Raw genomic sequence first — 13,566 nt, 5'->3', positions numbered from 1 at the left:
TCTTTTATCCAGTGTAATTAAGAAAAACAAATTAATATATACTTTTTTATTATATTAGAAATATAAACAATTATAATATTAATAGTTAAAGAAATAGTTTTATATTTTATAAAAACATAAAAAATATGGTGCAACTTTAATATTCTTATAAACCAGAAAAATATATTTGACCGTTAGTAACCAATTAATCGCAACACTTGCTGCAACAACTTGATTGGAGCTGCTGCACCTTCTTTTCAACTAATAAACACAACAATCTTGAGTCTTAACATATGAAAATGTCATTGTATGGAGGTTTTAGTGTTCAATTTTCATAGAAAAACTCAATTTTACTAACTATGCTAATTGAAACTCAGAAGATATGTGAAACATGATGCTTCTAATCAATGGATCACCATAATCAGTACAGGGAAAATCATGCTCTTAATATCTGTCTGAATCACTAGACACCTTATTTGTTAAGTGCAAAAGGAAAAGCAAAACATAGCTTTGTAATAAAACATTTAATTTCTGTGTGATGTGAGAAATCAATATGAATAAAAGCTAACTGTTCAATTGTATTAAGAAAATAATACAATAGACAATGCTAAAATCCGATTCAAAAGAAACGAATTTTAATTACAACTTACAGAACCATAGAGATATGGACTTGGGGGAGCCACAACTTCAACAATTCCTTCCAACATCAGTAAAACCTCTTTCATTGTTGGCCTAAGAGAAGGATCTTCTTGAATACACCAAATAGAAATCATGACTAACTTTTCCAAACTCATTGTTTCATTTCCGACCTCATTATCATTTTCTAAGAGATTGTGAAGTCTTTTAGTCTTGTAGCAATCATAAGCCCAATCGGTTAAAATCCCTCGTTCTTCGTTGACGAATTCCTTCTCAACATTTTTCCTACAACAAATGATCTCTAACAACAATACACCGAAACTATAAGTATCAACCTTTGCAGTGATTGGTGCACTCCTAAACCAATCCGGTGCAAAATACCCTTTGGTTCCTCTAATTCCAGTTTCGGTGTGGCTCTGATTAATCAGCAATAGCTTCGCTAATCCAAAATCTGAAATCCTAGCATTGTATTGATCATCCAGAAGTATATTTTGCGGTTTAATATCACAATGGATGATTTGGGTGCAACATCCGTCATGCAAGTAAACAAGACCTCTAGCGATTCCAAGAACAATCTGGAACCGTTGGTTCCAATTTGGTTTTAAAGTTGTGAAAACGAAACTTGCTAAAGTTCCATTGCTCATTAACTCGTATACCAAAATCCGATGTTGTCCTTCATTGCAATATCCAAGAAGTCGGACAAGGTTGCGGTGATGAGTTTGTCCTATCACACTCATTTCAGTCTGAAATTCCTTATCCCTATCTTGAAGCAATTTATCCAGTTTCTTAACTGCTACATTGACCATCATCTCTATTGTTCCTTTGTACACAATGCTACAAGACCCTCTTCCAAGTTCTTCTTTAAAGTTACTTGTTGCTTCAACGATTTCCTTGAAACTAAAATTACGCAGGTTAGTGTCAACAACATTTTTGTTGGTTCTAAAACTCTTGATCTTCTTGCGGTTGTAAGGAAACGTAAAAAACATTGCCCCGAGTAATGTCAAAATGACAAGCACAGAGCTTCCTAAAAGAACCGAAATCACAATAATCAAGGTTTCATGATCTTTCTTTTGATTTGGCAAGGAAGAAAAAGGATCATTTTTCATCAATTTCATGACAGAAATTCCTTTTACTGCCTGATCATTTCTTCCATAAGATAGTGGGAGCTTCTTCTTCCAGCAAGAACTTTGGTTGAAAGAAACCAAAACACATAAGCAATCTTGCAAACACGAATCTTTACATTCTTGCAAACTGGATGGACTTATTATTTCATAATCAGATTTAGGCCAATCTGTATTTGGCAATTCCTTCATTGTATACATATCATCTTGCCAATCCTTGTTCCCACCTGCTTGACAAATGACTTGAAAATTCGGTATGCAGCCAGCATAAACGTTATTTGAATCAATTAGAGAATATTCGTCAGGACAGGTACAATTCGGCCTTTGGTCATTTGTAAGAGTGCAAATGCTATTAAACCCACATACACCTTCACCGTCAGTGAATGTAGAATACAAGCATATGTTTTCTGGTATCGTCTTCGCAATGACCCAATTCTGTCCTCTTTTTGGATCTTTAGGGTAAAATGCTACGGTGAAAACTCCATCATAATTAATTGTTGCCTTGTAGTAGAAGTTATCGGTTGAGAATGTCCCGTTCTGGTTGCTTATAGAAAAATTATCTCCACTTTTTTTCTCAATGTATAAGAAACCTGATCTGTCAAATATCAACCGCTGTCCAACATTTGTTTGATTCTTAACATCACCGTTGGAGCTAGAACTGTAGTAAGGATCGTAACTATAGTTGCTCGGCAAATTTATAAGATTAAGCACAAGATTCCCATCCTCTTGTAGATGAAGTTTAAACCTTCCACGTGAGAAGTTGAACGCTCCTTGTCGTGAAGAAAGATTTCCATTTAACTCCATTTCCTGATTAGGTACAATGGTGTCTGTAGGATGACTAAAGCTGTCCCAAATTGTGCCGGAGTTTTTGTCTTGCAATTGAAAGTTTCCATCATCCTTCATTATGCCTTTAGAAATTGTACCTGATCTGAAATCTGATCTCCATAGCTCTAAACCTTGAGGGTTCGTAAGCACCAAGCCACTAGAGCCATTTAATACCAATCTTGAACCCTTCTGTGCAGGGCTGTCTCCATTTGCATACCAAATGACTGCATCAGTTTGTACCTTTTCATACCATATAGCTAGTAAGAAAAGCTCACTGGGAATTTGGTAAAACCCAAATGCAAAATCTCCAGACGGAGAGAGCCATCGAGTTGTTCCACCACCCGCAACAAGTGACTCACCAACACTCACACTGCCAGCTTGATCTACTGAATTTAAGCTATATAAAATTGCATAAACGATGTATTAGTTACTAAATGGTAAATTTAAAAACTATATCAAATGCTGATAAATTTAATACTAATAACCTTCTTAATTCTTATAATTTAGGTAACTAAGTCTATTATTTAAGGACATAAATATCATCTATCTTATCAATATTTTTTTGGAAATTTTGGTATGTGAGTCTGAGACTGACTAATTCAAAGAGACCAATCACATTGTCCACTGACCGGGATCAATCCTAGTGTCCATTACCGGGGGACAAATACTTTGAATGGACTGACCACACATGAAGAAAATTTAACAACATTATTTAACCTGGTGTTATTGGCAGGACAAAAGACGACATGGTAATCGGTCGAGGAACAAGTGTACGTGCTGGTTGTAATGTCAAACGGATAGCTATAGGCTGCAGGGCACGCCGTCTTGAAAATCTTAGCATACACACTCGGCTCACATGTCTCTGGCGTTGAATGATTCCCAGCACAACAGAAAAACTGCAAATTAAAAGCAGCACAAGGACCTTGACACGCCACAAGTTTTCCATTATTAATTGTCTTCAACTCTGTCGGACACATCGCGTTCAGATCGGTTGAACAACCCGTGGTGTTACACTTTCCTGAACTATCCAACGGAACAATATTCATTGGAACGTTATAACCGTCAACTAAGCTGACATCGTAAAAATCTTGATCGTTCAAACCGAACTCTGCCAGGGTCAAAGGCGGTGATCCGCGTTGATCACATGCAATCCTTCCTGAGCCGCAATCGCCGGTGACGCAGGAAAAGTTTCCGGTGGTGGAATCTGTTGTGCAGAGAGTCCGGCCCCATACGCGGCCGGTCCATATATCGGAGGTTGTGATTGTGGAATTCTCGCCGGGTTTTAAAATGAATCCGGTGGATGTTGCGTTTCCGCTGTTACTTAATGAAGCTGGCCACACCGTGTAATTGCATTGGTTAATTATAGTTAATTTCGCTGAAGTTACAACTGCATGAAGAATAGTCTCTTAGTTATTGGTTATGATAAATATAGTTTATGTCACAGACACTAACATAAATCCCGATACACACATTTTTTTCAGAGGCTATAATAATATCGGTACATACCTGTTATTGATAGATGAAGTGTGAAGAAGAACAGAAGTGAACTTTGCATAACCATATGGAAGCTAAAACTGAAATGGAGAAGAAGAATGGAAAAACAAAGTTTCTATTTAGTTATCAAAGTTTTCTTCTTATTTTTCTGTGGCCTGGAATACTGCCGGTTTAGTAAGGAAACTTGAATCTAATGACGCGTTTGATTTCTGTCTTTTCCCTTTAATGCACCGGTGTTGACTTGTTGATCCGCCAAAAATAATTGTGATTGACAGCATAGATAAGAGCATGGTTTAAAAAGTGGCTTGCAATTTCGGTTGATAAAAGTGTCAGCAACATTAATTATGATAATGAGAGTATGAATTATGATTAATTCTGTAACGTATCAAACAATTATAACAAAATCGATATCTAATGATACCGTTCTGTCCCGGCCTTTTTGCCATGGCAGACCAATATTCTTTTACATATGTGGCAAACCGATTATTAAAAGCTGGATAAAAGACGACACAGTTAGTAAAACTAAACAAGAAAAAACCTTGGAAGAAGTTCTTGTGGAACGAATGAATTGAAAATAGTTGCAGGCTAGGAAATTTCGAGTTTCATAATAAAAATTAGAAAGTTATATAAATAATAGCTAGATATATTTATTTGATGTATTTACTTATAAGTAGGTTAAAGAAAATTTTGATTTTTGAATTTTATAAGTAGGTTAAAGAAAATTTTTATTTTTGAATTTTAAATTTGTAAAGTTTGACACTAGACTAAAGATAACGATGGGTTGAATATAAATTGATTATGTTTTAAAATACTCAGGTAAAAAATCGGGATAATAGATTAAAAATATTCTTTTTGGCTACCAAAAGAATACAAAAGTATCACGTGGAAAAAATAGACATTCTTGGTATGTTCTCACAATATCCTCTTTAAGAATTTTATTATAAAAATAATAAAGACAATTTTGGCAGTAAAGAATTTAGTATATGTAAAAACTCAATGAATTATACAATTACCTAGCTGAGTATTAGAAAGATCAGGTTTTACACCTTCAAAATCGAATACATGTCTTCCTAGGTATGCCTCATTAAGGAATGATAAGGGCGAGTCTCCATATTATGTTTAAAGTGAGATTAGTTTGATGGATATTTCATTTTTGATACAGTCTTATTTCAATTGTGTAAAACATGGCTTACCGTGTCCTTCACAAGAGGAAATAGGTCATGCTGGATCACATATTCGTCATGTGACCTTACCATCCATTATCCATGAACTCCCGCATTACTTAAATGTTGGAGGTTGGTGAGTCGGGCCCTATGGGCCTATATCGAAGATATCCTAGTCTAGAGTCCCTCAAGCATGAGACTCGTAAGGGCAAAATGATTAAGGTAGGACATTCTAGTCCACAGTCCCTAAAGCACGAGGCATGTAAGGACAGAATGATATATGTAGGATATTTCAGTTCACAGCCTCAAGCACAAGGATTATAAGAGTGAAGACAAGTAGGCGTGTTTATTGATGTCAAGGGTCAGGCTTGATTTTGGTCATGATGTTTTATGATATTGAAGTAGCGGCTCAAGTATAAGCGACAATTTGATTTTGGGATTGATGGTGCATTTAATGTGAAGCAATGATAAAAACTATCTTGAGAGAGACCAAACCATCTAGGTGGTTAGTTTATTTGTATGCTCTCAATAAGGACCATTGTTGTTACGTTTTTGTAATTATGTTTATGACCTTATAGCTGCAACAATGATAGCCTTTTAGATACCTACTCGTACTAGTAGGAAAATTACCCCCTTCAAACACATCACTCATGATCTTTCCTTTTTCATCATTTCCTTCCATATTATATCTTTGCATTTCGAGATCTCAATTAATTCCTCATATAAGTTCATCATCAACACTTTCTCAAAAAAAATCACATGTATTGAGTTCTGCTCCCTTTGTCCCTCTTTCTTTTTACGCGACTGGGTGATGGTAATTATTAGAGAGTGTGATGAAAATGGTGATTTTATATAACCTTTAACACTTAAGGAAAGGTTTATAATATGGAAACACTGTGTAACGACTTCAAGAAGATGTGATAGGAGGGTTTATTGGAATCTTTTAGAGCTAGGAATATTTGGGAGCTATGATAATAGTTTCAATAGGTCTGATTCTTGTGAGAGTAATGATAGCGGCCTTGTTTTATTCTCTTCTTTCCCAAGTAGGAATGTCAATTGCATCTGTTAATGGGGATCCCTGTGGGGAATATCTGTGCGGAGATCCGAAGTTGGGGATTTTTTTCCCCGTGGGGATGGGGATGGAGGGAAAAGTTCCCCCGATAACACTTTGGGGCGGGGATTGTAAAAGTATCCTCCGTCCCCGTGGATTCCCCGACTCCGACGATATATTTTAATTTATATATTTTATATATTATATAATTATATAATTTTACATGAAAAATATCAATGTATTAGAAAAATGAAGAGTCATTAGAAGTTATAGATTTGTCACACATAATCAACCACTTGCGTTGGACGACATCGGTATTGTTGTAGTAAATTAGTGGAAGCACGGTAGCAAGTTATGTTACTATTTATTTATTTATTTTTACATAAAAAATATTAGCAACATCAAGTTCTTTTGCTTTTTTTTTATTTATTATTGATGCAAGATGTATTTTTATTTTTTTTATAAAATAAAGATGCAAATATATGCGTTTTAAAAAATATGGAAAGAAATAACAAAATACTAGTGTCATATTTTTGATCAAAAAGTGTAAAAAATTTCTTAAGATTCGATCTCCGTGGATATCCGTGGGGATCTGTGGGGATGGGGATGGGGGGAAATATTCCCCCGTGGCGGGGATTGGAGATGGGGATGGGGACTAAATTTAGGGGCGGGGCGGGGAGCGGAGAAACATCCTCCGAACAATATCTGCCCCGTTGACATCCCTATTCCCAAGACATGTAGGATCGCCAATTGCAACTACATGCACTACTCGCTTCAGTGACAAGTTGACACCATTTTTTCTATCTTCACTAGTGTAACCATTGTGGTCTTGCTTTCTAAGAATATATATACATATCAACCATTATGGATGAACATGACACCTTATTGGAGTCGTACAACAAGGGAGAGAAGGCCAATCTGACTAAGTGGTGGGGACTATGGGAGAGTTTCTCTATATGTATACATATGTCATTTATGACATGCGCTAGGGACCTTGTTTAGCGTGTTTCAATCTAAGGACCTGCAATCTATTAACATCGCTTCTTCCCAACTTCATATAAACATTGGGGTTCCATCAGGATGTTTGAGATTATATGTATAGATCTGAAAAAACGCATACTATAGGCATTTTTGTCTCTTTCTATGGTAATAAAGGCGTCGATAAGGGTGTTTGGGTCTCTATAAGTACCCTCTCCAAGAGGGTAATGCTTACTCTGTATTTTTCAAATTACAAGAATTGGAAGGACTACGTTGTGTGGGTACGGGGTAAAACCAGTGGAGTGAGTAATATATTGTTGTACCATTTTTCTTCTAGCACAAGTTTGTGATCTTTCCTTCTTAGCGATATAGTTTTGATCTAGAGTAATGAGAACATAGAAGATATCAAGTAACGTGAATATTCCAAGAGTATTTGAGTCTTCACAGTCAGAACCTTGTATTTAAAATTGAACGCAATAGCTTATCTGAATGACACGTCTTGATTTCTGAGCTGGAAGCAAACGCTTATCTGAGCTTAAAATCTTGACTTATGATCTAGAAGAGTAGCTTATCTTAGAAACCCTTTGATGCTTCTTTTCTGACAAACATTGAACATTCTTCAAAACAGATGATGTTTCTTTAGAAACAGATGAATAGTTCTTCTAAAGTGTGCAGGCGCTTATTCTGATGATCTTTTTAGATAGCCATCCATAATCAATCAATATATTTTATCTGCACACTTGAGAAACTATTAGAGTACAAAATTGTTACATATAAAATATATGTATTGTTATCATCAAAACTAGAGATTAAATGCAGGACTAAATCTTGTTCTAACAAATGATGCATCATTGAAAAGAGAAAGTGAGCGAATGATACTGATGTAGTTTGTAGTGAGTGAGAGAGTGTGGCACTGCAGTTTGCTTTGATATATACAAATGTAGCAGATTTGTTTTATAAAAGAAGGTTTAAGCAATGGAACCACGTGTTTGGATATTAAGTGCTCAATTGCATTTTGTGTTGCTTTTGTTTGCGATGAATATGGAAATAGTTGCAGAAATAGTCCCACATCGATTTAGAGGAAGACAATTTGGGTGTTTATATTGTCAAAAAATATTTTTAAGAAACTTAATTAAATAAAATAATCTAGTCACCAATGCCACGTAATTAAAAACAATTTTTTTATCCCAATCATCACTTCCATTAACTATGCAAAATATGGTGCAACTTTAATATTCTAATAAATTTTTATATAATATAATATTTCTTCTCCTTTTATATTATTACAATATTATTTCTACTAAAAAATAATCAGGTTTCACCTTTTAGTTAGTTTTAAGAGGTTTCTGTTAAATAAATTTAAAAAATATTCAAATAAAAACATAATAATTTTGTTAAAATTAATGTGTTGTAACCACCACTGTTAGTGAGCATTATGAAAGAAGTGTAACCATCACATTATAATGATTGTCTTTATGTTAGAATTGTATCATTAAGATTGAGAGAACCAAAGAGTCCTCATCTTAATTATCATCTTATTGTCTTCTAAGTCAGTTTTGATTCAAGCCTATATAAAGGCTTTGTAATGTTAAGAAAGATAGAGCAGTTGGTGGTGAATTCAATAAAATAGCAGTTTTAAAGCATATCTTCCACCAGTGGAAGTATAGTGAGAAAAGTGTCCGGTGCAGTTTTAAAGCATATCTTCCACCAGTAGAAGTATAGTGCAAAAAGTGTCAAAAACCAGTTTTCCTCTGCGGAATCCTGCAACACCATAATTTATCACATACCACCTCTAGAATACCACCAACAAATTTTTAAAAGCCACCTTTGTATGTGTGTTAGACTAGCCTGCCAAGAATTCAAGTAAGTATCCAATAATCGCAACACTAGTTGCAGCAACTTGTTAGGAACTGCTGCAGCACCTTAACATATGAAAATATCATTGTATAAAGGTAAAGTGTTTAAATTTCATAGAAAAACTCAAGTTTGCTAACTAGACACCTTATTTGTTAAGTGCAAAAGGAAGAGCAAAACATAGCTTTATAATAAAACAAATTTAATTTGTGTGAAGTGAGAAATCAATATGAATAAAAGCTAACTGTTTAATTTCACCATGAAAATAATACATAGGAATGCTAAAATCCCATTCAAAAAAACAAATTTTAATTGCAGCTTACAGAACCATAGAGATGAGGACTTGGGGGAGCCACAACTTCAACAATTCCTTCTAACATCAGTAAAACCTCTTTCATTGATGGTCTACGAGAAGGATCTTCCTGAATACACCAAATAGAAATCATGACTAACTTTTTCAAACTCATCGTGTCATTTCCGACCTCATTATCATTTTCTAAGAGATTGTGAAGTCTTTTGGTCTTATAGCAATCATAAGCCCAATCAGTTAAAATCCCTTGTTCTTCATTGACGAATTCCTTCTCTACATTTTTCCTACAACAAATGATCTCTAACAACAATACACCAAAACTATAAGTATCAACCTTTGCAGTGATTGGTGCACTCCTAAACCAATCCGGCGCAACATACCCTTTGGTTCCTCTAATTCCAGTCTCGGTGTGGCTCTGATTAATCAGCAACAGCTTTGCTAATCCAAAATCTGAAATCCTAGCATTGTATTGATCATCCAGAAGTATATTTTGCGGTTTAATATCACAATGGATGATTTGGGTGCAACATCCCTCATGCAAGTAAACAAGACCTCTTGCGATTCCAAGAACAATCTGGAACCGTTGGTTCCAATTTGGTTTTAAAGTTGTGAAAATGAAACTTGCTAAAGTTCCATTGCTCATTAACTCGTATACCAAAATCCGATGTTGTCCTTCATTGCAATATCCAAGAAGTCGGACAAGGTTGCGGTGATGAGTTTGTCCTATCACACTCATTTCAGTCTGAAATTCCTTATCCCTATCTTGAAGCAATTTATCCAGTTTCTTAACTGCTACATTGACCATCATCTCTATTGTTCCTTTGTACACAATGCTACAAGACCCTCTTCCAAGTTCTTCTTTGAAGTTACTTGTTGCTTCAACGATTTCCTTGAAACTAAAATTACGCAGGTTAGTGTCAACAACATTTTTGTTGGTTCTAAAACTCTTGATCTTCTTGCGGTTGTCAGGAAACCCAAAAAACATTGCCCCGAGTAATGTCAAAATGACAAGCACAGAGTTTCCTAAAAGGACTGAAATCACAATAATCAAGGTTTCATGATCTTTCTTTTGATTTGGCAAGGAAGAAAAAGGATCATTTTTCATCAATTTCATGACAGAAATTCCTTTTACTACCTGATCATTTCTTCCATAAGATAGTGGGAGTTTCTTCTTCCAGCAAGAACTTTGGTTGAAAGAAACCAAAACACATAAGCAATCTTGCAAACATGATTCCTTACATTCTTGCAAAGTAGATGGACTGATTATTTCATAATCAGATTTAGGCCAATCTGTATTTGGCAATTCCTTCATTGTATACATATCATCTTGCCAACCCTTGTTCCCACCTGCTTGACAAATGACTTGGAAATTCGGTATGCAGCCAGCATACATGTTATTTGAATCAATTGGAGAATATCCGTCTGGGCAGGTACAATTCGGCCTTTGGTCATTTGTAAGGGTGCAAATGCTATTAAACCCACATACACCTTCACCGTCTGTGAATGTAGAATACAAGCATATGTTTTCTGGTATCGTCTTCGCAATGACCCAATTCTGTCCTCTTTTTGGATCTTTAGGGTAAAATGCTACGGTGAAAACTCCATCATAATTAATTGTTGCCTTGTAGTAGAAGTTATCGGTTGAGAATGTCCCGTTCTGGTTGCTTATAGAAAAATTATCTCCACTTTTTTTCTCAATGTATAAGAAACCTGATCTGTCAAATATCAAGCGTTGGCCAACATTTGTTTGATTCTTAGCATCACTAGTGCCAAAACTGTAGTAAGGATAGTAACTGTAGTTGCTCGGCAAATTTATAAGATTAAGCACAAGATTCCCATCCTCTTGTAGATGAAGTTTAAACCTTCCACGTGAGAAGTTAAACGCTCCTTGTCGTGAAGAAAGATTTCCATTTAACTCCATTACCTGATTAGGTACAATGGTGTCTGTAGGATGACTAAACCTGTCCCAAATTGTGCCGGAGTTTTTGTCTTGCAATTGAAAGTTTCCATCATCATTCATTATACCTTTAAAAATTGTACCTGATCTGAAATCCGATCTCCATAGCTCTAAACCTTGAGGGTTCGTAAGCACTAAGCCACTAGAGCCATTTAATACCAATCTTGAACCCTTCTGTGCAGGGCTATCTCCATTTGCATGCCAAATGACTGCATCAGTTTGTACCTTGTCATACCATATAGCTAGTAAGAAAAGCTCACCAGGAATTTGGTAAAACCCAAATGCAAAATCTCCGGACGGAGAGAGCCATCTAGCTGTTCCACCACCCGCAACAAGTGACTCACCAACACTCACACTGCCACCTTGATCTACTGAATTTAAGCTATATAAAATTGCATAAATGATGTATTAGTTACTAAATGGTAAATTTAAAAACAATAACAAATGCTCATAAATTTTCCATTAAATTTAATACTAATAAGTCCTTCTTAATTCTTATGATTTGGTAACTAAGTCTTTTATTTATGGACATAAATATCTTTTAACTTCTCAATATTTCTTTGGAAAATTTGGTATCTGGCTTGAGACTAACTAATTCAAAGAGACCAATCACATCGTCCACTAACCGGACTAATCCTACTGTCCACTAGGTGGGACAAATCCTTTGTATGTACTAACCAAACATGAGGATCGTCAGCATTTAACTTATCAATTATTTGCTACTTTAGAAGAAAACTTAACAATGTTATCTAACCTGGTGTTATTGGAGGGACAAAAGACGACCTGGTAATCGGTCGCGGAACATGTGAACGTGCTGGCCGAATCCTCCGGATAGCTAAAGGCTTCAGGGCACGCCTTCTTGAAAATCTTAGAATAAAAACTCGGCCCACATGTCTCTGCAGTTGAATGATTCCCAACAGCACAGGGACCCCGACACGCCACGAATTTCCCATTTTTCATTAGCTTCAACTCCGTCGGACACACCGCGTTCAGATCGGTTGGACAACCCGTACTGTTACACACTCGAGAACTATCCAATGGGACAATATCCAATGGACAACCCGTGCTGTTACACACTCGAGAACTATCCAATGGGACAATATTCAATGGAACGTTATAACCGTTAACTAAACTGACATCGTAAAAATCTTGACTGGTGGGACCATTGAAAGTGAACTCCGCCAGCGTCAAAGGCGGTGATCCGCTTCTGTCACATGCAATCTTTCCTGAGCCGCAATCGCCAGTGACACAGGAGAAGTTTCCGGTGGTGGAATCTGTTTTGCAGAGAGTCCGGCCCCATAAGCGGCCGGTCCATTTATCGGAGGTTGTGATTATGGAATTCTCGCCGGGTTTTAAAATGAATCCGGTGGGTGATTCACTGGCTTCATCGGTAGGGTATGAGGCTGGCCACACCGTGTAATTGCATTGGTTAATTATAGTTAATTTTGCTGAAGTTACAACTGCATGAGGAATGGTAATTTAGTTATTGATTATGTAAATTTAGTTTATGTAATAATCTATAAAGCACAGACACAACATGTAATCATTTAAATAAATAAGTAAACAAAAACACTTTTTTCCGAGAAAAACACTTTTTTCCGAGATGTCGGTAATATATAGGTAATAATATTCGGACATACGTGTTACTGATAGATGAAGTGTGAAGAAGAACAGAAGTGAAGTTTGAATAACCATATCGAAACTGAAATGGAGAAGAAGAATGAAAAATAAAGTTTCTATTTAGTTATCCAAATTTTCTTCTTATTTTTCTGTGGCGTGGAAAACTGCCAGGTTTAGTAAGGAAACTTGAATCAAATGACGCGTTTGATTTATGTCTTTTCTGCTTAATTTCCGGTGTTGACTTGTTGACCCGCCAAAAATAATAGTGATTGAAAGCATAGATAAGAGACGACACAAAGTTCATGTTCTTGTGGAATCAGGGAGTTGAAAATAGTGGCAGGTTAGGAAATTTCGTATTTTATAGTTATAAATAATAGCTTGATATATTTATTTAATTTATTTACTTATAAGTAGGGTTAAGAAAATTTTGAATTTTAAATTTGTGAAGTATTGACTAAAGATAGGTTGAATATAAATTGATTATGTTTTAAAATACTCAGGTAACAATAGGTGGGATAATAGATTAAAAATATATTTTTTTGGCTACCAAAAAAATACAAAATGATCACGTGGAGAAA

At 35.7% G+C, this 13,566-nt stretch overlaps 1 protein-coding gene across 1 annotated transcript; it reads right to left on the bottom strand.

Moving 5' to 3' along the window:
• Positions 1 to 404: 404 nt before the first annotated feature.
• LOC131641348 (uncharacterized) lies at positions 405 to 13,293 on the bottom strand. The gene is made up of 8 exons (XM_058911653.1): positions 13,009 to 13,293; positions 12,123 to 12,828; positions 9,418 to 11,750; positions 9,096 to 9,169; positions 8,989 to 9,008; positions 4,068 to 4,135; positions 3,279 to 3,948; positions 405 to 2,958 (listed from the first exon to the last, which is right to left on the bottom strand). Exons 1-8 carry the CDS (start codon positions 13,061 to 13,063, stop codon positions 615 to 617), a joined length of 6,270 nt encoding a protein of 2,089 aa, XP_058767636.1. The 5' UTR covers positions 13,064 to 13,293; the 3' UTR covers positions 405 to 614.
• Between the last annotated feature and the right edge of the window lie 273 nt (positions 13,294 to 13,566).

This window comes from Vicia villosa, unplaced genomic scaffold, assembly GCF_029867415.1.
Source record: "Vicia villosa cultivar HV-30 ecotype Madison, WI unplaced genomic scaffold, Vvil1.0 ctg.003681F_1_1, whole genome shotgun sequence".
In the NCBI taxonomy this organism is placed as follows: domain Eukaryota; kingdom Viridiplantae; phylum Streptophyta; class Magnoliopsida; order Fabales; family Fabaceae; genus Vicia; species Vicia villosa.
The sequence above is the reverse complement of the archived record's forward strand: the minus strand, read 5'-3'. Positions and strand labels throughout refer to the sequence as shown.

Bases quoted from the DNA above. Each gene is read 5' to 3' on its own strand.
- LOC131641348 (XM_058911653.1), bottom strand. From the start codon at position 13,063: ATGGTTATTCAAACTTCACTTCTGTTCTTCTTCACACTTCATCTATCA. The intron at 9,170-9,417 runs GCAATTAAAATT...TCATATGTTAAG, and splicing joins TCTCTATGGTTCTGTAAGCT to GTGCTGCAGCAGTTCCTAAC. The intron at 9,009-9,095 runs GCTAGTCTAACA...ATGGTGTTGCAG, and splicing joins CTTACTTGAATTCTTGGCAG to GATTCCGCAGAGGAAAACTG.